The 21471-nt window shown below is 42.6% G+C and overlaps 2 protein-coding genes across 2 annotated transcripts; both read right to left on the bottom strand.

Annotated features, from left to right (window-relative positions):
* Positions 1-1918: 1918 nt before the first annotated feature.
* On the bottom strand, positions 1919-7190 carry LOC115378245 (serine/threonine-protein kinase pim-2-like). Its single transcript, XM_030078434.1, has 8 exons — positions 7127-7190; positions 6663-6917; positions 5727-5821; positions 5256-5303; positions 4069-4290; positions 3510-3687; positions 3213-3389; positions 1919-2010 (listed from the first exon to the last, which is right to left on the bottom strand). Exons 1-8 carry the CDS (start codon positions 7188-7190, stop codon positions 1919-1921), a joined length of 1131 nt encoding a protein of 376 aa, XP_029934294.1.
* Positions 7191-7283: 93 nt separating this feature from the next.
* Positions 7284-20079, bottom strand: LOC115378244 (protein NLRC3-like). The gene is made up of 9 exons (XM_030078433.1): positions 20072-20079; positions 18933-19872; positions 17414-17427; positions 15391-17178; positions 13939-14109; positions 11178-11303; positions 10406-10409; positions 9248-9777; positions 7284-7452 (listed from the first exon to the last, which is right to left on the bottom strand). Exons 1-9 carry the CDS (start codon positions 20077-20079, stop codon positions 7284-7286), a joined length of 3750 nt encoding a protein of 1249 aa, XP_029934293.1.
* Between the last annotated feature and the right edge of the window lie 1392 nt (positions 20080-21471).

Raw genomic sequence — 21471 nt, 5'->3', positions numbered from 1 at the left:
GAAAATGAAAAAGAATGAAATTCGTCAAGTAAGAGGAAGAAGAGACTATGATTTTATTACAAAAGCTTAAAAAAGCATGGATCATTATAATCATGGAGACATTTTTTTTTTTTACTGCTGACAGAATATGTACAGTTCATTGTTCCTATGTGAACATGTTAAAACAGTGGCAGTCTACAGCGGCCAAAACAATCAGTGTTTTCAGATCAGACGTGGCCTTGTCCTGCCACCATCAGGCTGGAGAGTCCAGTCGGTGCAGTGAGGGTGAGGAGCTCGTGCTGCTCGAGGAGTCCTGCAGGACCTTCTCCCTGCTCTCCTCCTGCTGCTGCTGCTGCTGCTGCTGCTGCTGCTGCTGCTGCTGTCTGAGCCGGGCCACATGGTTCTCCAGCGGGACGACGACCCGCTCCATCTCAGGGTTTTTCACTGAGCAGAGACACCCAGCTGTGGAGAGAAGGCACACAGAAATCCTCAGTCTTGTCTTTCATATTCCTTACAGAGCAGACACACCAAGCTGTTCATATATATATATATATATATATATATATATCTACCTAGGGTGGCCCATTTTTACATGTAAATTTTCAACTTCATATTTTTTAAGCTCCTAACCCCTAAATTGGTTGCAATGCTGGTGAAATTTTTTATCAATCGGACAACATTTACCCCTTTTTCATCAACCTTGAAGTTTAGCCATAGATTTAACACAGTCTTTTTTCACACGTGAATAGGGTAAAAATTTTATCCTATAGATATCACCATGAAACTTTCTAAGTTGATTACTTATAATAAGCCAAACAAAAAATGTATTTCAAGTTCTTTGAAATTCTTTGTTTACATGAGCAAATTTCAAGTTGAACTTTTAAGTTTACCCAGTTTTCAACACGATCCTTTTCCGCAAGTGCAGTTGCTAAGCAACCATGCTAACATAACAAGTGCAGATTTCTGTTGGAGCCTCAGATTCCCACAGACTGGCCAACAGTTTTCAGATATTTAAGTTGAAGTTAATTAAGCCTTTACCTTTGTAAACTGTGAATGTGTGATGTAAATGTGTAAATATAAATAGAACTACTTATATCAGGATATTTTGTTAAGTTTTTTTTTGAGTTTTCTCTTTTGTATTCTAACATGTTGGGAATAAATGTCACTTGTTTTCAAGGATTGTTGTTTTTATTCATTCAATTTCACCTTCATTCTCGGGAAAGGATAATGTTGCAATTGAGGCTAAAGTTCAACTTGAAATTTGCTCATGTAAACAAAGAATTTCAAAGAACTTGTAATATATTTTTTGTTTGGCTTATTATAAGTAATCAACTTAGTAAGTTTCATGGTGATATCTATAGGATAAAATTTTTACCCTATTCACGTGTGAAAAAAGACTGTGTTAGTCTATGGCTAAACTTCAAGGTCGATGAGAGAGGGGTAAATGTTGTCCAATTGAGAAAAAATTTCACCAGCAGAGTTTTCTCATGTATTGCAACAAATTTAGGGGTTAGGAGCTTAGACTTTCCATTTTCCTGTTTCTTTCACATAAAAATAACTTGTATAAAAGTTGAATCCAGTGTTGGGTTGTAAAGTTACCTGGGTGTGATACGAGTCCACATGGTGGGGAAACGTCTACATTAGTTGTTCTGTGATCCCCTGAACTGATTATCCCAAATTCTGTGATTCACTGTCTCCATTCATTTTCATCACAAATCAGTTTCCAAAATAATTGTTTGTTTGTTTGTTTGTTTTTTGCACATGAAGGAATGCCAGCAGCTCCTGGTGAACCTGAGCGGCAGAAGAGAGATTTCTGTTGAGCTCAAGAACAGATTCAGGCAAATGAAGTTTACTGAACCTCCATATGGCTTTAAAGGAAGTGTGCAGGTTTTCTTTACATGTGCGTGCTGGATGGTCTTCTCTGTGCAGGAGTGCTGATTCAGCACATCCAGGGGTGGAGCCTCATCTGCTCCAGGGTGAGACGGCGCTCGGGGGACTTGGCCAGACACTGCCTCAAAAAGTCCTGGCAGTCTGGACAGAGGGACAGCGATCAAATGTTAATGCACAAACTGTCGGTGAGAGTGTGAATGTGTGTGCGCCTGGAGGCCCGTTTCCACCGCAGGAACTTCGGGGTAATTTTACGGGGCCGGGGCCGTTGTTGTGTGTCTCCACCGCAGGAACCACCCCCGAAGGACAGAGTTCAGGAACTTTTACAGGGGCTAAACAAGTCCCTGCCTCGGGGTAGGTACTCTGAACGGCCCTGAAAATCTCCTGGGTGGGGCTTAGGGTTTACTTGGTGCTGATTGGATAAATACACATACATATATATACTCACGGCGGGATGTGGTGTCAACAGAAAGCAACAAAATAGCCGGCATTAACTAACGCTAGCGTCCCTAGCAACACGACCAAAGCTGTGTCCCAATTCAGGGTCTGCATCCGATGCGTCCTCCCCGTCAACCAAATGGGACGGTCTAGCCTTCGGAGTATTTGCTGGTCACGTAATTGCCGTTACCATGACAACAAACTCCGGAGACAGAAAGATAACGTTTCTTTCTGTCAGACAAGACAGCACAATAACTGACTTTTGGGGTTTTGGTTTAACATATATGGCGTTGGATGTTCAAATGAGTAAAAACCAAATATTTTATAATGTGAAATCTGAATACCTACATTTATATGTCGAATCTCCACTAGATGCTGCCGTGGCCATTTCAGTTAACTTTCCTCCAACTGAGCAGCAGCACGCAAAGCATTTTGGGATACGGGAGCCCGAGAAGGATAGTCGCGGTGCATCCTCCGAATCGGCTACCAACGGCTGAAAAGGAGGACGCATTTGAAGTGTGAATTTGAAGGATCCTTCAACTTTGGATGAATTGGGACAGGCCTTCGTGCAGTGTTGTGACGTAACTGGCCTTCAAATGCATCCTTCGAAGGATGCGGACCCTGAATTGGGACACAGCTCAACACTACCAAACTGACGCTAACGTGCTAGCTAATGTTAGCTAACACTAACAACCCGCTTTTTTAACAACACGCATTTTGACGCCCCGGTCAAACGCGCAACGATTACGTCACATCCAGAGCCCGGTAACTTTACAGGAACTTTCCTCTCAGTGGAGACACAGCAGTCGATAGGGCCGAGCGAGTAGTTCCTGTAGTAGTTCCTGCCCCCCACATACTACCAGGAACGTATTCGGTGGAAACAGGCCTTTAGAGAGAGTGTGTCTTACCTTGGGACAGCTCATCAATGCTGTCAAGGTCGCTGTGGACAATTTTGTATTCGGTGGCAAAGGGGATGGACGAGGTCAGCATCTCGTACAGCACCACCCCCAGCTGCCACACCGTGGTGGGACCAGCACTGTAGCACCTCCACCTGAACATCTCTGGTGGAGTGTAGAAGAAGGTTCCTGGAATACACACCGACGGAGAGGGAGAGAGATGAAGGGAGGGCCATCAGCAGGTCACCTTTAAAACAAACCGTGTCAGAGACCGGCAGAGGAGTGACGAGCAGGAGCAGCAGCCGGTACCTCGGTCCTCGCTGTAGGATCCCTCATGGAAGCTGTCGCCACAGCCGAAATCAATGAGGCGGACCCGCGGGAGCAGCGACTCCGTCTCCACCAGGATGTTCTGAGGCTTCAGGTCACGATGGAAAACTCCCCTGGCGTGAATCTCTATGGCAGCGTCCACAAGCTGCCTCATGAGAATCTGAGACAGAAAGAGGAAGAGCGATGAAGGCTTGAACTCCTCTCAAGGTGGAAAGTCCCTGAAACAGGATTCAGACCAGGGGACCCTGAAGTTCTCCAGGGAAACAGACTAAAGAATCTCTTTAAAGGACCAAACCAAGGATTGTGAAGGTTTGGCCCATTTATTGCAGTTTACTCACGTTTTACACTGCAACAAAGCATTTTGCCAAACACCGAATGAACTGAAACACCCAGTTGTCAGCATTTAGAAAGCACAGAACTGACAGCTGGCTGTGGAAAGCAAACGCTTCCTGCTGCTAATGTGGACAGTTTTATTACGCTGATGGAGTACTGGTGTGAAGAAAGTCTGACGTCTCTGAAAGTTCATTTTCCACCCGCTCACCTTGGCCTCGTCCTCGTGCAGGGCGCCTCCTTGGTCGGCGAGGTAGTTCTCCAGGTCAGTGGAGGGATCTGGCCTCTCCATGACCAGGACCAGTTTGTCCTCCATGAAGAACCAGTCGAGCAGCATCACTGCGGCGCTGCTGCCCGATGGCCCCGCTCCTGCTCCCGCCTTCAGAAGCAGCTCCACCTCCAGGGGGAACTGGCAGAGCTTCCCATCGATCACCTAAACCAGATATACCACGTGAATCCAGGTGGAAGAAAACAGCAGCAGGTTGAGAGGAGGAAGAGCAAACCTTTCTATCCACACACACACATACACACATGCACTGTGTCCTGATGCTGTCTGAGGACGTTCCTGTTAAAACCCAGAGTGAAGAGAAGAAACCCAGGACAGCCAGGGACATGCCACAGCTAGCGTGGCCAAAGCTAGCATGGTCTAGTAACATGTTAAACTGTTATTTTTCTACATTAACATTCCTGACTTGGTTGTATTTGTCAGTGCTGGACTGGTTTTATTTTTGGCAGCTCAGCTCATACACCCTTTTAAAAAGGAAGGAACATTGTTTAGTAACATGTTAAAATGTTACTGGATTTTAATTTCTACATTAGAATTTCAGATTTTTTGAAAATGTCAGTTTTGTTTTTGGGTCAAAGGGAGAGGAGAGTTTCTTTTATGCTTCAGGTTTGTTTAAAGTTATTTAAAATGTATTTATATATACTGTATACGCTGTAGGGCTGGGTATCAGTACTCAATACCTTTTAAGCTATTGACTTAAATAACCCAGTACCAGGTAGTATCAGAACTTCTCCAGCCAAATGCTCCTTGCATCTGATCCTTCTGTACCCAGACTGAAGAAAAAAATAATATTTGTTTTGTACTGTTTTGTACAGTTATTTAACAAATACTTCAATAATTTGAACACTCAAATGTAGCTGTGTAAAAGTCATTTGGATGGACAGGAGTGGTGGCATTTTAACAACACAATGATATAAAAGAAAGTTAATACAAATAAACCCATTTGTACTTTTTTTTCTTCCCCTTGCCCAGTGAAATTTGATAAGAGAATCGTTCGAGAATCGATAAGCAGATTTGATCATGAAATTGGAATCAAATCCCATCCCTAGACATGTCCACCATTATTTATCACAAAATACTGATCATTTCAACACAAAGAATCATTGACTCACCTTCGGCGTACAGATCACGTCGTCTTCTTCAATTTGTTTGATAGCGACCTGCAAGACAGACGGGGCAACAAGTGAGAGCCATGGAAAGGCCAGGATTTTCTTTCTTTCTTTCTTTCTTTTTTAACATCAAAATAAATCAGCAGGTTTATGTCACTTCTGTTGTGTGAATATATAAACTCACTTGACGTCTTTGAAAAAACATATTTTTCAAATTAAGGTATTTAAAATTGCCATAAAATTACCGCAAAAGTAACCAGAAAATAAATAGCAAGAAAACTACCAATGAAAATGAAAATGAGCAGAAAATAAAAAATTTAAATTACATTACCATAAATTGTACCCAAAATTAAATGCCTAGGTTAAATGCTTATGAAAGTGATGTTTGGGATCATTTGGGTTTCTGAATAGAAGAAAAATCACAGTGTGTGTGTGTGTATGTGTATGTGTGTGTGTGTGTGTGTTCAGTCTTACAGGCAAATGGTCCTCAATGCGGTAGCCGGCATAAACTGATCCATAGCCTCCTTCACCAAGAAGCTCCACCGGCTGGTATATGGCGAGAAAATCAGCTGCACACACACACAGATTTCTGTTATTATACTTGTTAAAAAAAAAAAAAAAAAAAGAAAAAGAAAAGAAAATAATCCTAATCTGACGCCTTTACGGTGACTTCAGTCTGCATCACAAATTCTAAAATCAAAATGATTAAAATGTGTGGATATTGTGTGAATATTTCAAACAGTGCACAAAGCCACAAATAACACACTACCGGCTAATATTCAAAGACTTCTCTGGGATCACGAGGGTTAGGATTATAATCTAAGGGGTCAATTTAATCTAAAGACTCACAGGGTTCAAACAACCATGACAGGGTTTTGTGTTTCATTGTGTGGTGTGAAATTATGGGATAGATTAGAGATTAGGAGCTAAAACAATGTTCATTTTAAAAGATGCACAAACACGTATTTCTGCTGTAAATAATTGTAAATATGTATTGTGTATTACATACATTGAGTGTATTCATAAGGTAGAAATATATACTGTATTCTACATATCACATATTTATATATAGAAGGGAGTCATTAGTGTGGCTATGACAGATATATAAGTAATATGGTTATGTGTGATATTATCAATTATCTTTCATTTAAACAAAATTAAGAATATCTAGGCTGTGTAAATAACAGGAAGGTGATTAATAATCAATCAATAAGTGATGGAGAAGGGCTGGGGTTCAGTAAGTTCACACTTCCCCCCTCTCCTTTTTGAATATGTGATATTTTCTGTTGCACTGAGCTGCTCTTTGTTGGAAGTGATTTCATTTTCTTTCTCTCTGTTTGTTTTTGTGTTTTCTTTCCTTTCACATGTTGGAGATGAATCAACATGACCGAAGTGTGTGTGTGCTCTGACCGGCGCTGATGGTCCAGCCGCCGTGGGCCGAGCAGAGCGAGGCAGAGCTGCTGCTGGAGGAAAGTGTCTGAACTCCCTCTGCTGACTCTGCTCGAGGCTCCGGGCTCTGTCCCTTCAGGCTCTTTGCGTCGGCCTCCAGGCTTCGCTCAGAGGTGGCCTTCCTCTTCTTCTTGGCTGGCCTCCTGTCAGCCGTGGTGTCCTTGCGCACTTCATGGCGCCTCTTGATCCTGGCTGGGCAGGTCTGGGTCTGCCTGCCTACAAGTGGTTTAAAAAAAAAAAAAAAAAAAAAAAAACATCAGGTTGCTCGTCAGGTTGTCAACCCAGACAACAAACTTGATCCTGATCAGAGAAACCAGCTCAGCAACAGGAATCAGATCCATCATGTGAAGTGAAAAGCTGGAGTGAGTGAATCTCCTGGATGCAAAGGTGAGGATTGTAAGTTTTCAGCAAGATTTCAGACTCACCTGGATCTGTCCTGGAGGCGGGAGGATGTAGAGAGTCAAGCGGCTGCAGAGACCTGCAGGCCATGATGAGTTGGCTGTGTCACAACACAGTAGGGGGTCAATCTGGAATGAACGTCAATCAAAAAGTTGCTTGATTTCTGTCAGCGTGTCTCCGTGTTCACGGTTTGATCTGAGTGAGCTCAACTGTGTGATGGAGTGTGTTTGTGTCTGCTGTGACGTCACACAGCTGACAGAATGTCCAAGCCATGACATCACAGCCCAGCAAGTCAAAGCAGAACACAGCCAGCAGCACACACGGCTGCTCAGGCTGGACAAAAGGCTCCAGTCTGACAGGAAGACATGAATTAAAACAAATTAAATAACATAAAATAAAATAAATTAAAACAAAATAAAATAACCAGTGAGAAATAACATAACATAAAATAACCAGTGAGAAATAACATAACATAAAATAACCAGTGAGAAATAACATAACATAAAATAACTGGTGAGAAATAAAATAAAATAAACTAAATAACATAAAACAAAATCAATTTAAATAAAAGATAACTGGTGTTAAATAAAAAATAAATAAATAACATCACTCAAAATAAATTAAAATAACCAGTGAGAAATACAATAAATCAAATTAAATAAATAACATAAAATAAATTAAAATAAAAAACAGTGAGAAATAAAGTAAAACAAATGAAATAACATAACATAAAATAAATTAAAACAAAAGATAACAGTGAGAAATAACAAAAAACTTTGAGAAATAATAAATAACCAGTAAGAAACAAAATAAATTAAAATAAAATAAAATAACCAGTGAGAAATAAAATAAATGAAATAAAATAAAATAATCAGCAGAGTGACAGTACTTGTACTTGAGTAGTTTTTTGTAGTACTCTGTCCACCACTGATCCACACTTAACTCCAGTTTACTCAGCCGATGTATCAGCTCAATGTCACTGTTTAACAACAAGTTCAGTTTTCACAGCAGCTGTGCACTGTGAGCAATTTCCCTGTAAAATCACAGTCAAATCGTGGCATCTACAGTCACCAGTATTATACTGTTATTTTACAGTATACTTACTGTAATCTAAAACAAGTTTATTGCTGTAAATATATTACAGTACTGTGCTGTATGTAGTATAGTTTTACAGTGTAATACTGTTATCTTGGTGTCCCTACTGTAATCTCCATTAACAGATTATTACTGTAAAATCAAAGTACTATAGAATGTGCCCTTTACAGTTCAACACTGTTAGAAACTAACTGTTTGAAATGAGAAATTTCAAAATAAAACCCCTGAAAATCGCTAGCGTAGAAATGACTCGTACAAGTGATGGTCTTACAACATTGGCCATTTATTTAAACAATTCACAAAAACATTCAAATGCAAATGGATGTGAAAATCTAAAGGTAAATGAACTTCATCAATGAGGAAAATACAATAAGGGAGTACTGCAGGGGATAAATGAGATTATTGACTTATTAACTAATATGTGAGACAAAGAAGACTACTCATCTCTGAAAGTGAGCTCCTGTGTTGTGGGCCAACAAAAAGCCCCGCTCAGAGTCTGAGAGGTTTTTCAGAAGCTAACTGTTAGCTATAAAGTTTCCCCTCCCAAAGCAGCATAACACACCCGACAAACCTTTTTACTTAAAACACACCCACAACAATCTTGCCTCAGACATTTGATTAGACTGCAAATCAAAACGGGTTAAATGTGCATGACCAACATACAATGTGCATATAATGTGCACTGTTCAAAATGAAATACAAATCTGTTGAAAGTAAAACATCAGCTATAGACCGTTAAACATCTTAATGTGACTTGGAGATCAACAGGTTCAAGTCACAGCTCTCCGGTGTGCAATGTGCTGTCATTCTCACGTCTGTGTTTATTGACTAGAAATACAAAAAAAAAGCAATCAGTGGAGGAAGAGGTTTAAATGACACTTTTGCACAACATTAAGATTTGAATATACAAACATTATAGTAACTTATTATATTTATGTGCCTCTCCAATAAAGCAATTAACAATTATCCACCAAGATGCCTGATACAATAAAAAAACAAAAAAACAAAAACCACAAATCAGCCAAACATGTTCTGAACACTTTCAGGTCAGAGTTTGTTTCTGAGAAACTGGCAGCTCAACCTCACTAGAAGAATAAGAACGCCACAAACGAAACCCAGGGTGGAGCAGCTCAGTGACGGTGGAGCTGAAGGTGTGCAGGAGTCTCAGTCTGTCAGAAGAGACTCTGTAGAAGGACAGAGTCCCAGCAGAGCAGTCCAGATACACTGCTACTCTGTCAGATCCACTGGGACGGACAGAGATGAAGGTGAGCTTACGGTTGTGTCTGACATAGTAGCTGTCATCACGGCACCACAGACTCCAGGACTGTTTATTGTCTCCAAGCCAAGAGTCATCACCGCTTCTTCTGATTCCTCTGTAAGTCACTGCTATTTCAACGTCTCCACTCCACTGGACCTCCCAGTAACATCGTCCAGTCAGAGCTTCTCTACACAGAACCTGAGACTGTTTAAATCTGTCTGGGTGATCAGGATACGACTGCTCCTCTCTCACCGTCGTCACCTTCCTGTTGTCCTCAGACAGACGGAGGTATCTGCTCGCTGTGTTTGGATCCAGTGTGAGATCACAGGCATCTGATGGGGAGAAGACACACAACACACCTCAGAAAGCATCATCCACTCACACTCTCTTGGCTCTTATAAGGTTATTATAGTTTTGCATTTTTCATTAAAAATAAAAACTGATGTCATTTTACACTTTGTGTTTTCAATTTGAGTTTGGTTTGACTTCATTTTTAAAGAGGATTTGCTTTTTAGTTTATTGTTTTTAATGCTCATTTTTTGTTGAGTTTGTAAGGCAGATTTCATATCCACCCAAAAAACCAGAGATAAACAAATACATATCAACAATTAAACAAATGACAAATTTTCTCCTTTTTCTCCTTCAGGTTTTTTCTTATATCTCCCTCTCTTTTTCTCTACCCCTCTCTGTCCTTGCCTGCCCCCTACCCTCAGCATACACCCCCCCCTTACACACACACACACACACACACACACACACACAAAAAGTAAACTACAATTGATTTGCTTTCTTAATTCTTTTTTTCTGTGTTGTTTTGTTTGAGTGACTGTCTGGTTCTTTCTTTCCACATTTGTACAGTCCTGTCTTCTCCTAATATGTTTTCTAATGTTGTCACTATCTGCACTCAACTTGTTCACCTTTCTTTCATTAATAAAGAAACAAAAAAAAATACCAGGCTTATGTATGAGATAAATGGACACAGAGGAAAACTTTTCTCTGTAATTTTAAAGTTGTTTTTTGTCATTGTAGCTTGGATTGGACACAGCAGAGAGAGACAGGAAAGGCCAGGGAGAGAGACGGGCCGCCCTGCAGCAAAGGGCCTGAGGTGGGATTCAAACCCACGACTCAGCCTGGACAAGCTGGAGCTCTGCAGCACGTGAGCTACCAGGGCGCCCAGGTTTCTCTGTCATGTCAGCTCGCTCACATTTTCTGTAAAGCCTTGTTTGTATTTGTACTTTGTGTGTGTGTGTGTGTGTGTGTGTGTGCGTGTGTGCTTGCTATACTGTCTCAGTACTCACATCCTCTCAGGCTGTCAGCTGGAATCCAGTCTTTTACATGTTCCAGCCTGTAGGGATGAACACAAAACCATCATCCTCTTCATTTTCATCATCATCATCTGCAGGTCAACTCAAGCACATGATCCCAACACACTGTGGCTGATCTGATTGGCTGATCTCTCTCTGTCTTTCTGTCCAGTCCTGAGGCCACTGAGCACTTTGGACATTTCCCAGGAAATGCTGCCTGCACTGACTGTGTCCAGCACAAGAACCAAGCAACCAAGCTGCTCCGCCTGGACTGACTCCACCCCTCTAGGACTGACTCCACCCCTCTACTGACCTGAGAGGACTGACTCCACCCCTCTACTGACCTCAGAGGACTGACTCCACCCCTCTACTGACCTGAGAGTCCTCAGGCTGCAGTTTGGACTCTCCAGTCCAGCAGACAGCAGCTCCACTCCTGAATCCAGCAGACAGTTCTCACTGAGGTCCAGCTCTGTCAGATGGAGGTTGGACTTCAGGGCCGAGGCCAGAGAAGCACAGCAGCTCTCTGTCAAGCTGCAGTCACTCAGTCTGAATGAAGAATAAAAAATACAACTCTAAGACAGGAAGAGTGCAGATCTGTGGCAGGCCTCCCTCACAGATCTGCGTCTGACTGGCTGCTTGTCACTGAAGAGCAGCAGCCTGACAGGTGAAGCTCAAACCACTTCCTGTCTGTTAGGAATGGAATGAGTCTTGTGCTGTATCTTCATGCAAGCATGGGCTCAACATTTCCCTCCAACCAGAGCACTGCATAACAGAGTCAACACCGGTTAAAGGGGATTCAAACTTCCTGTCAGCCATTCCATTTCCATAATTCCAGATTTGAAGAATCACTCCTCAGTGAACTGGCTCCTTGCGCTCTGAGAGCTTTTTCTACTTCAGTATCTACTTATTATTATGGATTTGCCATGTTTTCTAGCAGCCTGCTCACACTGATACAGGTATTCATTTTGTAAAAAGGTGAAAATACTAAACAGCTGGGAAGCTGGGAAACTGTTGATAATGTGAAGACAATTAGTCCCAGACACACGAACAATTAAAACTGATGAACAATTAACACACCCACATGTCTGGAATTAGATTAGTGGATATAAAAGCATGCGCAAAGTGATGAAAATACCGTTAACAATGGCTGCTTTAGCAGTATTAGAAGACATTGCCGGTTTTTCTTGGTGAGTAAATAATTTATTCGTTTAAATGTCCTAATATTAATCCCCTTCATGCGCATTGAGCATGTGCGCCCCCAAATATGATCCTGTCTTCACAGCATCAGTACCAGTCTGTGGTTCAAGTTAGTGAAGCTGTTTTTCGCTGGTTAAACTTCACTTTCAGAGCTTTCTGACCAGCCCCTGATTGTCTCTGTATGTAAAGCTCTCATGTCAATAAACCTGTGCATGAAGTGTTAAATGTCTTAATCAGCCTCACCTTTTCCCCGGCGCACTTCTGCATTCATTTACAACAATAGTGTGTGATCCGTGTAAGTGGTGTATAAAATTAAAAAGCAATTAATGAATGCACATCTTATCCGGGAGGCCATTCGGCCCGGCAACATTTGATTTCAACCATATAAAAGAGGCAGGGACACAGAATTCACTTATTCACCAATGCATTTAATTCAGCGTGTGTGCGCCTCTCCGACCCCACAGCATCGACAGCCCCACACACACTCTCCCGCTCACTCTTGCGTTTCGTGTTGGACAGCGTGCCAAACAGGACATTTTTGTGCACCTCCACTTCAGTGAGGAACGTCTCTAATTCACATTCCGTGAAATTTCTCTTTTTCCCGTCTTATTCATGTTAAGGGTTGCAGTTTTCTGATCATGCAGAGGGGAATCTCAGGTGCCGGGCTCATTTAAATATGATTTGCATATTTAAATGGAAGCGTGGACAGGGAGGAGTCCGGTACTCCAACATGTGCGATCAATTCCACGTTGATTTGGATGTTCAAAGGAAATGTGCTTGGATTCATGTGTACGCACAGATTGATACATCTGGATGTTTTTGTGCGTACGATGTTTTCTGGATTTAAGCATATGCCATTTTTCAGTAGGAAATCCATACAAGTCTTTGTACATGAGGCCCCAGCTCTTTTTGATAGAAGTCATGTGGCTCTTAACAGAAACCGTGTTTCAAACACACAAAAACACTCAAATCTAAATTAAGAATAAGGTCTCTCTCTCTCTCTCTCTCTCTCTCTCTCTCTCTCTCTCTCTCTCTCTCTCTCTCTCTCTCTCGACACATGAGATGGTTGTTAGTTACTTGTCAAACCTCACAAAGCATGCATGCATCCATGATACAGAAATAACCAGCAGCCCCGACTTTAAAAAAGCACAACATATACTTCACAACAATACCAGCCTTATAGACATTTAGTGCAACTATATGATTCAAACAATATCCATATATTTATCTCATCATTAAAAAGTGCAGTCTGACCTGAGAGTCTTCAGTCTGCAGTTTGGACTCTCCAGTCCAGCAGACAGCAGCTCCACTCCTGCATCCTGCAGCTGGTTCTCACTCAGGTCCAGCTTTGTCAGATGGGGGCTGGACTTCAGAGCCGAGGCCAGAGAAGCACAGCTGCTCTCTGACAACCTGCAGCGCCTCATTCTGAATGAAGAATAAAATATGTAGCTATAATTTCCAGTGTTTTGGATATTTATCAGTCAGAGATTTTTCAAAAAAATTCAGAAAGGAAGGACAAACCAATGAAATAATTATTAAAACAATTATATTAATAATAATACTGAATACTAATTCATATTTATATTACATCTCTATAGCAAAGTTCCAAAGTGCTTTACAAAACCATCAGAGTAAATGAAAAGATAAAGATAACACCTGAAATGAAAAGACTTTAAAATATTAAAAACACAAATAAACAGACAATGAAAGCAAGAAATGATGAAAGGTCCAAAATAATTCAAATTCAGTGACAGTCGACTGTGTTCATTAATTACCACAATAAATATCAGATTCCCACAGACGGAGGCCATTTGGACCCCTGCATGTTGAAATAATGTACAATATCATCACTGAAGTTCACAGTTTTTCATTTCAACACACAAGGATTGTGTGAAAATACAGTTTGACAACAAATTGAGATGTAAGCCTGCAAAACTCCTGTTCAGCTAACAGAATATTACATCATTAAAAAGTGCAGTCTGACCTGAGAGTCTTCAGTCTGCAGTTTGGACTCTCCAGTCCAACAGACAGCAGCTCCACTCCTGAATCCTTCAGCTGGTTCTCACTCAGGTCCAGCTCTGTCAGATGGGGGTTGGACTTCAGAGCCGAGGCCAGATAAGCACAGCAGCTCTCTGTCAACCTGCAGCCACTCAATCTGAATAAAGAATAAAATATGGAGCTATAATTTCCAGTGTTTTGGATATTTATCAGTCAGAGATTTTTCAAAATATTCAAAAAGGCAGAACAGACCATTATTATAACAATTATATTAATAATAATACTGACAACACAAATTTATATTTATATTACACCTTTATAGCAAAGTTCCAAAGTGCTTTACAAAACCATCAGAGTAAATGAAAAGATAAAGATAACACCTGAAATGAAAAGACTTTAAAATATTAAAAACACAAATAAACAGACAATGAATGCAAGAAATGATGAAAGGTCCAAAATAATTCAAATTCAATGCTAAATACGGTAGATGTGAAAACAGCCATAGGTACGTCCATAAATAACAAATGAATGGCTCAGTGAAAAGTCCTCAGATGCCTTCAGTCTACCATCTTCTCATAGTAAAACTGTAGAACAAGAGTTTCTGCATCACATGACACCTGCACCCAGTGTCTTGACCAATCAGGGCCAAAGTTATTAGCATTTCAACAGATTGACCAGGTGATGGCAGTAGAGGTGGGCCCATCAATATATTGATATAATATGGATAGTGTAATATGAGATCAGATATCATGTGGGATTTGGGATATGGTAGCTAATATCTTATGGCATCAGTGTTGTCCTCTCCTGTTTTAATGGCTGCATTACCGTAAAGGGATGCAGTTTTCTCAACTTATTAGATGCTCCTTGCTGCTCTGTTACTGGCTTCAGCCTGCTCACTCATCATATCCATATTACTAATGACTGCTTAGCAACTCGGTTGTTTATCAGTCACAGGTGTGTTAATTGAAGACAGGAGCTCACACAGGTGTATTAAGTCTCCTGAGCTCCTTCACTCTCTGCTCTTCAGGTGAGGAGGATCCCTCTGTTCTTTGTTCCTGAGTGCGTCTGAGTGAGTAGTTCATTCCAGATTATTTGTTACAAGTCATGTTTATTTTTCCATTGTTGCCTAGCAGTAACATAATTGTTCAGCGTGAACTGATGAAGCCACTTGGATAAGGGGCAAAACGTGATGCTCAAGTTCAATTACACAGCAAAAACTTGCTTCTGATTTTTAAGTATTGTAGCTGTGAGCTGCTATGGGCATCACCATCATGTTGCCTCCTTTTTACCCTAGACTGCCTGAAGTACATTTTTTCTGACAGAATCAATCCTTTATCCTGAATATTTAGAGAACTACATATCTTTATCGTATTTCTGACGGTGTCAGGTATGGAAGCAGCTCTACACTGTATAATGTTGATTTCACATCAGGACTCACCGAGCCTTCCTGCAGTTCCTCACAGCTGGGATCAGTCTCCGTCGTCCCTCCACTGATGTTCTGTACACCTTTAGGTCCAACTCATCCAGAACCTCCTCTGACATCTGCAGCATGTAGGCCAGAGCTGAGCAGTGGATCACAGAGAGTTTCTTCTCTGATCTGTCCTCTGACTTTAGGAACTCGTGGATGTCCTGATGTACTGAGAGGTCGTTCATCTCCATCAAACAGTGGAAGATGTTGATGCTTCTGTCAGCTGAGGCACTGTAGGTGTTCCTCTCCTTCAGATTTTTGATGACTCTCTGGATGTCTTCTGGTCTGCTCTCTGTCTGACCCAGCAGGCCTCCTAAGAGCTTCTGGCTGGACTCCAGTGAGAGGCCATGAAGGAAACGGACAAAGAGGTCCAGGTGACCATTTTTGCTCTGCAGGGCTTTAGACATGACTGTCTTCAGGAAGATATCCAACGATGGCTCATTGTCAACACCTTTATTCTTGTGTGTTCTCATGACTCTGGCCAGTACCTCTGTGTTCCTGTTGGTGTAGCAGTGGAAGATGTAGACTGCAGCAAGAAACTCCTGAATGCTCAGATGGACAAAGCAGTAGACCTTTCTCTGTAAGAGCACACACTTGGTTTTGAAGATCTCTGTGCACACTCCTGAGTACACCAAGGCCTCTGTGATATCAAGACCACACTCCTCCAGGTCTTCTTGGTAGAACATCAGGTTGCCTTTCTCCAGATGTTCAAACGCCAGCCTACCCAGCTTCAGAAGAATGTCCCTGTCAGTCTTCATCAGCTCCTGCTGACTCCTGTCATGACTCTCATCGTACTTGTGCTTATTCCTCTGTGTCTGAACCAGCAGGAAGTGTGAGTACATCTCAGTCAGGCTCTTGGGCAGCTCTCCTCTCTGGTCTGTAGTCAACATGTGCTCCAGAACTGTAGCAGTGATCCAGCAGAAGACTGGGATGTGGCACATGATGTGGAGGCTCCTGGACGCCTTGATGTGTGAGATGATTCTGCTGCACAGCTCCTCATCACTGGATCTCCTCCTGAAGTACTCCTCCTTCTGGAGGTCAATGAACCCTCGAACTTCTGTTACCCTGTCGACACATGTAGGAGGGATCTGATTGGCTGCCGCAGGTCTGGAAGTTATCCAGAGGAGAGCCGAGGGAAGCAGATTCCCCTTGATGAGGTTTGTCAACAGCATTTCTACTGATGATGTCTGTGTGACATCAGACACGACCTCTTTCTTCTGGAAATCCAATAAAAGCCTGCTTTCATCCAGGCCGTCAAAGATGAACACGACTTTACAGACGGCGAGCTTCTCTGCTGTGACCGTCTGTAATGTTGGATGGAAAACACGGAGCAGCTGGAGAAGACTGTAGCGCTCATCTTTGATCAAGTTCAACTCCCGGAACGAAAGCAGAACCACAAGACTGACATGTTGGTTTTCCAAGCCCTCTGCCCAGTCCAGAGTGAACTTCTGCACTGAGAAGGTTTTCCCAATGCCAGCAACGCCCTGCGTCACAACTACTCTGATGTGTGTGTCTTGGCCAGGTAAGGGTTTAAAGATGTCCTGGCACTTGATTGGAGTGTCACTGAGGGTCTCCATCTTGGATGTTGTCTCCAGCTGCCACACCTCATGTTGGGTATTAACCTCTTCACTCCGTCCCTGTGTGATGTAGAGCTCAGTGTAGATCCTGTTGAGGGAGGTTCCAGTTTCTGCTGCCGCAGTTCCTTCTGTCACAAATTCACATCTCCTCCTCAGACTGATCTTATGCTCGTCTAAAAATTCCTGCAGACCGCCGTCCACTTGGCTGGTTTGACTGGGTGTCTGCGGTCCAGGTCTTGTTCTGGATCTTTTTCCACACTGGGGACAGGCAGGATATCCTGATGGATCAGACTGGTCCCAGTCTGAGGTGATGCACTGTCTGCAGAACCAGTGTCCACAGCTGGTGGAGACTGGATCCCTCAGGACCTCCTGACACAAAGCACAGCAGGACAGCTGCTCCTTCACATCACCTTGACTCCTCTTCCTGTCCCTGTGGAGATTAAAGCAGTTTGTTAATGTTTAGACAACATTATGTTTTAACTGAAATCTTAAAATTTTTCATAAAATGTCATATGTGGTCTCTTATGTCACTTTCTGTGACTACATTTACATGGATTGCAATATTCTAATATTAATGCAATTAAGATATGGGGGCCAACATCATCACACAGGAATCAAATGTGGCTCATTGAACCCACAAGAGTCTCAGCTTTCCAGTCAAAGCCAACTGATGCAACTCCAAGACTGTTTAGGCCCCAGTCTGCACAAATACACCATTTTACAACAGGCCACAAGAACACATGTGGGTTTGTGGCCCAAAGTAGGGACACACTGATCCACTTTTTTCGCTTCTGATACCGATACCAATATCTGAGGTTTAGTATCGGCTGATACCAATCTGATACCGATACAGAAAAACAACGCTGAATTACCTAACAAACGGTATGTCTCATTGTGTAGAAAAGACTGAGATCATTCTTTTGTGCAAGGCAACATCAGACTTGACTTAAACATTTCTTTCTTATTTTTTTTTAAACAAATAAACAGATATAAAAGTACTGAATTACTCATTTATTTAATAACTGTGCACCATTACAGCAATCTTAAATAAAACAATAGCTTCACAAGCTTGGTCAAACATGTAAAAAATATAACAAAACCTCTCCTGGTTCAGTCAGTGCAATTAGGAGTAAAACACCCTATAGAAAATAAATAATAAAGGAGCTGAAATTGAAAAACAAAACAAAAAACAATAGCTTCACTAGCTTCAGCTCTTTACAATGGTTTAGTGCAAATAGGATTAGGAATTAAACATCCATTCCAAAAGCAGCTGAATAAAACAATAAGATTCAAGGATTCAAGGAACTTTATTGTCATACCAGCTCACATTTACACGTTAGTGGTACGAAATTAGGACTCAGGTCCTGGTATAAGCCTGAATAAATAAATAAAGCAAGGTAAAGAAAAAGGAGTGTAAATATAAAATATAAAATATATACGTATAAACAGTATATATAAGTATAAACAGTATTGTATAAATATAAACAGTATGTATAAACTATAGACAATATATATAACTATAAACAATATGTGTAAATATAAACAGTATGTATAAACTATAAACAGTGTATATAAGTAAATATAAACAGCCTATATAAATATAAACAGTATATATTAATAAATATAAATAAATATAAACAGCCTGTATAAATATAAACAGTACATATATACAGTACAGGCCAAAAGTTTGGAAACACCTTCTCATTCAATGCGTTTTCTTTATTTTCATGACTATTTACATTGTAGATTCTCACTGAAGGAATCAAAACTATGAATGAACACGTGGAGTTATGTACTTAACAAAAAAAGGTGAAATAACTGAAAACATGTTTTATATTCTAGTTTCTTCAAAATAGCCACCCTTTGCTCTGATTACTGCTTTGCACACTCTTGGCATTCTCTCGATGAGCTTCAAGAGGTAGCTATGATCCTGACAGTCTGAGGTCTGTTGGTCAGGAAGTCCAGGACCCAGTTCCCCGGTGTGGGACTCAGTCCAAGGGAGGAGAGCTTCTGCACCAGGGTCTGAGGGATGATGGTGTTGAAGGCAGAGGAGAAATCCAGGAAGAGCAGACGGGCGTAGGAGTTCCTGCTCTCCAGATGGGTGAGGGCTGTGTGGACCACCGATGAGATGGCGTCATCAGTGGAGCGGTTTTTCCTGTAGGCATATTGATGGGGGTCCACAGTGATGTCGATGGAGTCCTTGATGTGGGTCATGACCAGCCTTTCAAAGCACTTCATGACTACCAGGGTTAGGGCTATGGGTCGGTAGTCATTTAGACCTGTCACTGTGGAGCACTTGGGGACGGGGACAATTGTGGCAGTCCTTAAGCAGGTGGGGACAGATGACAGTGACAGTGAGGTGTTAAAGATGTCCGCCAGCACCTCAGACAGCTGGTGTGTATAGTCCCTCAGTGCCCGCCCTGGGATGTTGTCGGGGCCTGCAGCTTTGCGGGGGTTGCTACCCTGGAGGGTCTTCCTCACTTCTGCAGTGGTCACACTGAGGGGCGTGTCGCCAGGTGGTGGTATGAGTCTGGTGCTGGGGGGGGTGTCAGGGTCCTCAAAGTGGGCATAGAAGTGGTTAAGTGCATCTGGCAAGAAGGGGTCCCTTGGGCATTGTGCGTCCCTGATGTTGTAGTCCGTGATGCACTTGATGCCCTTCCACATGCGCCGGGGGTCGTTGGTGGTGAAGTGACCCTGGATTTTTTGGGCGTATGTGGCTTTAGCCCTCGCGATGCCTGCAGTCAGTCCTTTCCTCGCCTCTCTGAGTGCTGATGCCTCACCTGAAAACAGTCCTGGAGCACAGAGGCTGCATCCCTGGGCCACACGGTGATTGTCTTCTTTGTTGGCCTGATCCGTCTCAGCAGGGGGCGGTATGCTGCCGCCAGCAGGATGGAGATGTGGTCAAAGAGGCCAAGATGGGGGCGAGGAAGAGCTCGTGCCTGACTTAGCACCAGTTTTTTGGTTTTCCACTGCCCAAGCACCGGCCAAACTGGTTCCAATTCGGTTCCAAGCAAGCACCAACGGCGAGCAGGGGCTAAACGGGAGCCAGAGAAAGAACCGATGACGCGACTCACCACGTCATTGTTGGGCGGGCTTACAGACTTAAACGGGAGCAGCAATTGCTATAAACGTACAGCTAAACATACTCACCGTTCGTTCCAACCACAAATACGACAGGTAGACGGCAATAATTGCGTTTTTCGCCTCTGGACCGCAATGTAGGCTTGTAAACACACGAGCAGTATTTGCATCGCTACGGTGGGTCGTCCATGTTTGTTGTTGTGATTCCAAGCGAGCGTCTCGCACACCCACGTGATCACGTTTTGCGATGACGGAATGACGTGGCTCTAACTTGGCTCCGCTTGGCTGTTGGCCGGTGGAAAAGCAAACCGGTTCTTTGTTGGCACCAGTTAAGCACTGGCTCTAGCACCAGCTCCAAACTAGCACCAGGTGCTTTTTGGTGGAAAAGGGGCATGAGTGTATGACGTGAGCCATGGTGCATCACATGCACATCAGTCTGAGCAGCACAGGATCAGATTTATCTGTCAGTCAATGTGAATGTAAACTTCAGACACAGGTGTGTGAAGAACTTGTGAGTGCAGATGCAAGTGGAAATGTTCTCAGGTGTTTTGGTGCAAAACATCAAACAGCATCATAGTTTGTGGAAAATAGCACAGAGCCAGATGGGTTTTGGTTGAACAGCTGGATTGCAGAGCAGGGAGCAGTCATTTCTCTCTTTGCAGTCTCTTTTCTTGATAACATCACTACTTGTTCTGCTATATAATCTCATGTCATCATATTCCATCAGGCTCACACTCTAAAAGCTGTCTTACTTTGTGTCTGAAGCTCCAGGTTCAGCACTGAAGAATAGAGGTAGTCCTTTAGACCGGTCACTCTTCATGGACAGACAGCTGGACACTGCAGACTCTGCTCTGTGGCAGAAACCTCTGGAAACACAAAAGTTTGAAACATGTTATTAGTTCTTGTAAATCAGGGCTCCAGACTAACTTTTCCACTGGCAGCACTGGAGCTCCCAGCTTTCCCAGTCGCTCACAGCAGCTCATGATTTGGTCGCACCCTTAATTTGTGAGGGGGGGGGGGGGGGGGGGGGGGGGGGGTCCAGCTAAAAGAGCGGATGTGGCTCATGATCTGAAGCATCAGTTTTGGCGTCACGTCTACTTTCTCCATGTACCACAAACAGATTTCACAAGAAAACAGTGAACACACACAGTGCACTCTAACAGTTGTCTTACTTTGTGTCTGAAGATCCAGGTTCAGCACTGAAGTTTAGAGGTACATGTTTGGACCAGTCACTCTTCATGGACAGACAGCTGGACACTGCAGACGCTGCTCTGCCCTCCTCTTCCTCCACACAGTCACTCATCTTCTGATTTAAGTCAGTCTAAGAGGTGCAAACACACACACACACACACGCACACACACACCAAAGGGATGATATATGGGTTGATGTTCT

This window comes from Myripristis murdjan, chromosome 19 (assembly GCF_902150065.1).
Source record: "Myripristis murdjan chromosome 19, fMyrMur1.1, whole genome shotgun sequence".
NCBI lineage: Eukaryota > Metazoa > Chordata > Actinopteri > Holocentriformes > Holocentridae > Myripristis > Myripristis murdjan.
Note: the sequence above shows the minus strand (reverse complement) of the source record. Positions and strands in the feature narration are given on the sequence as shown.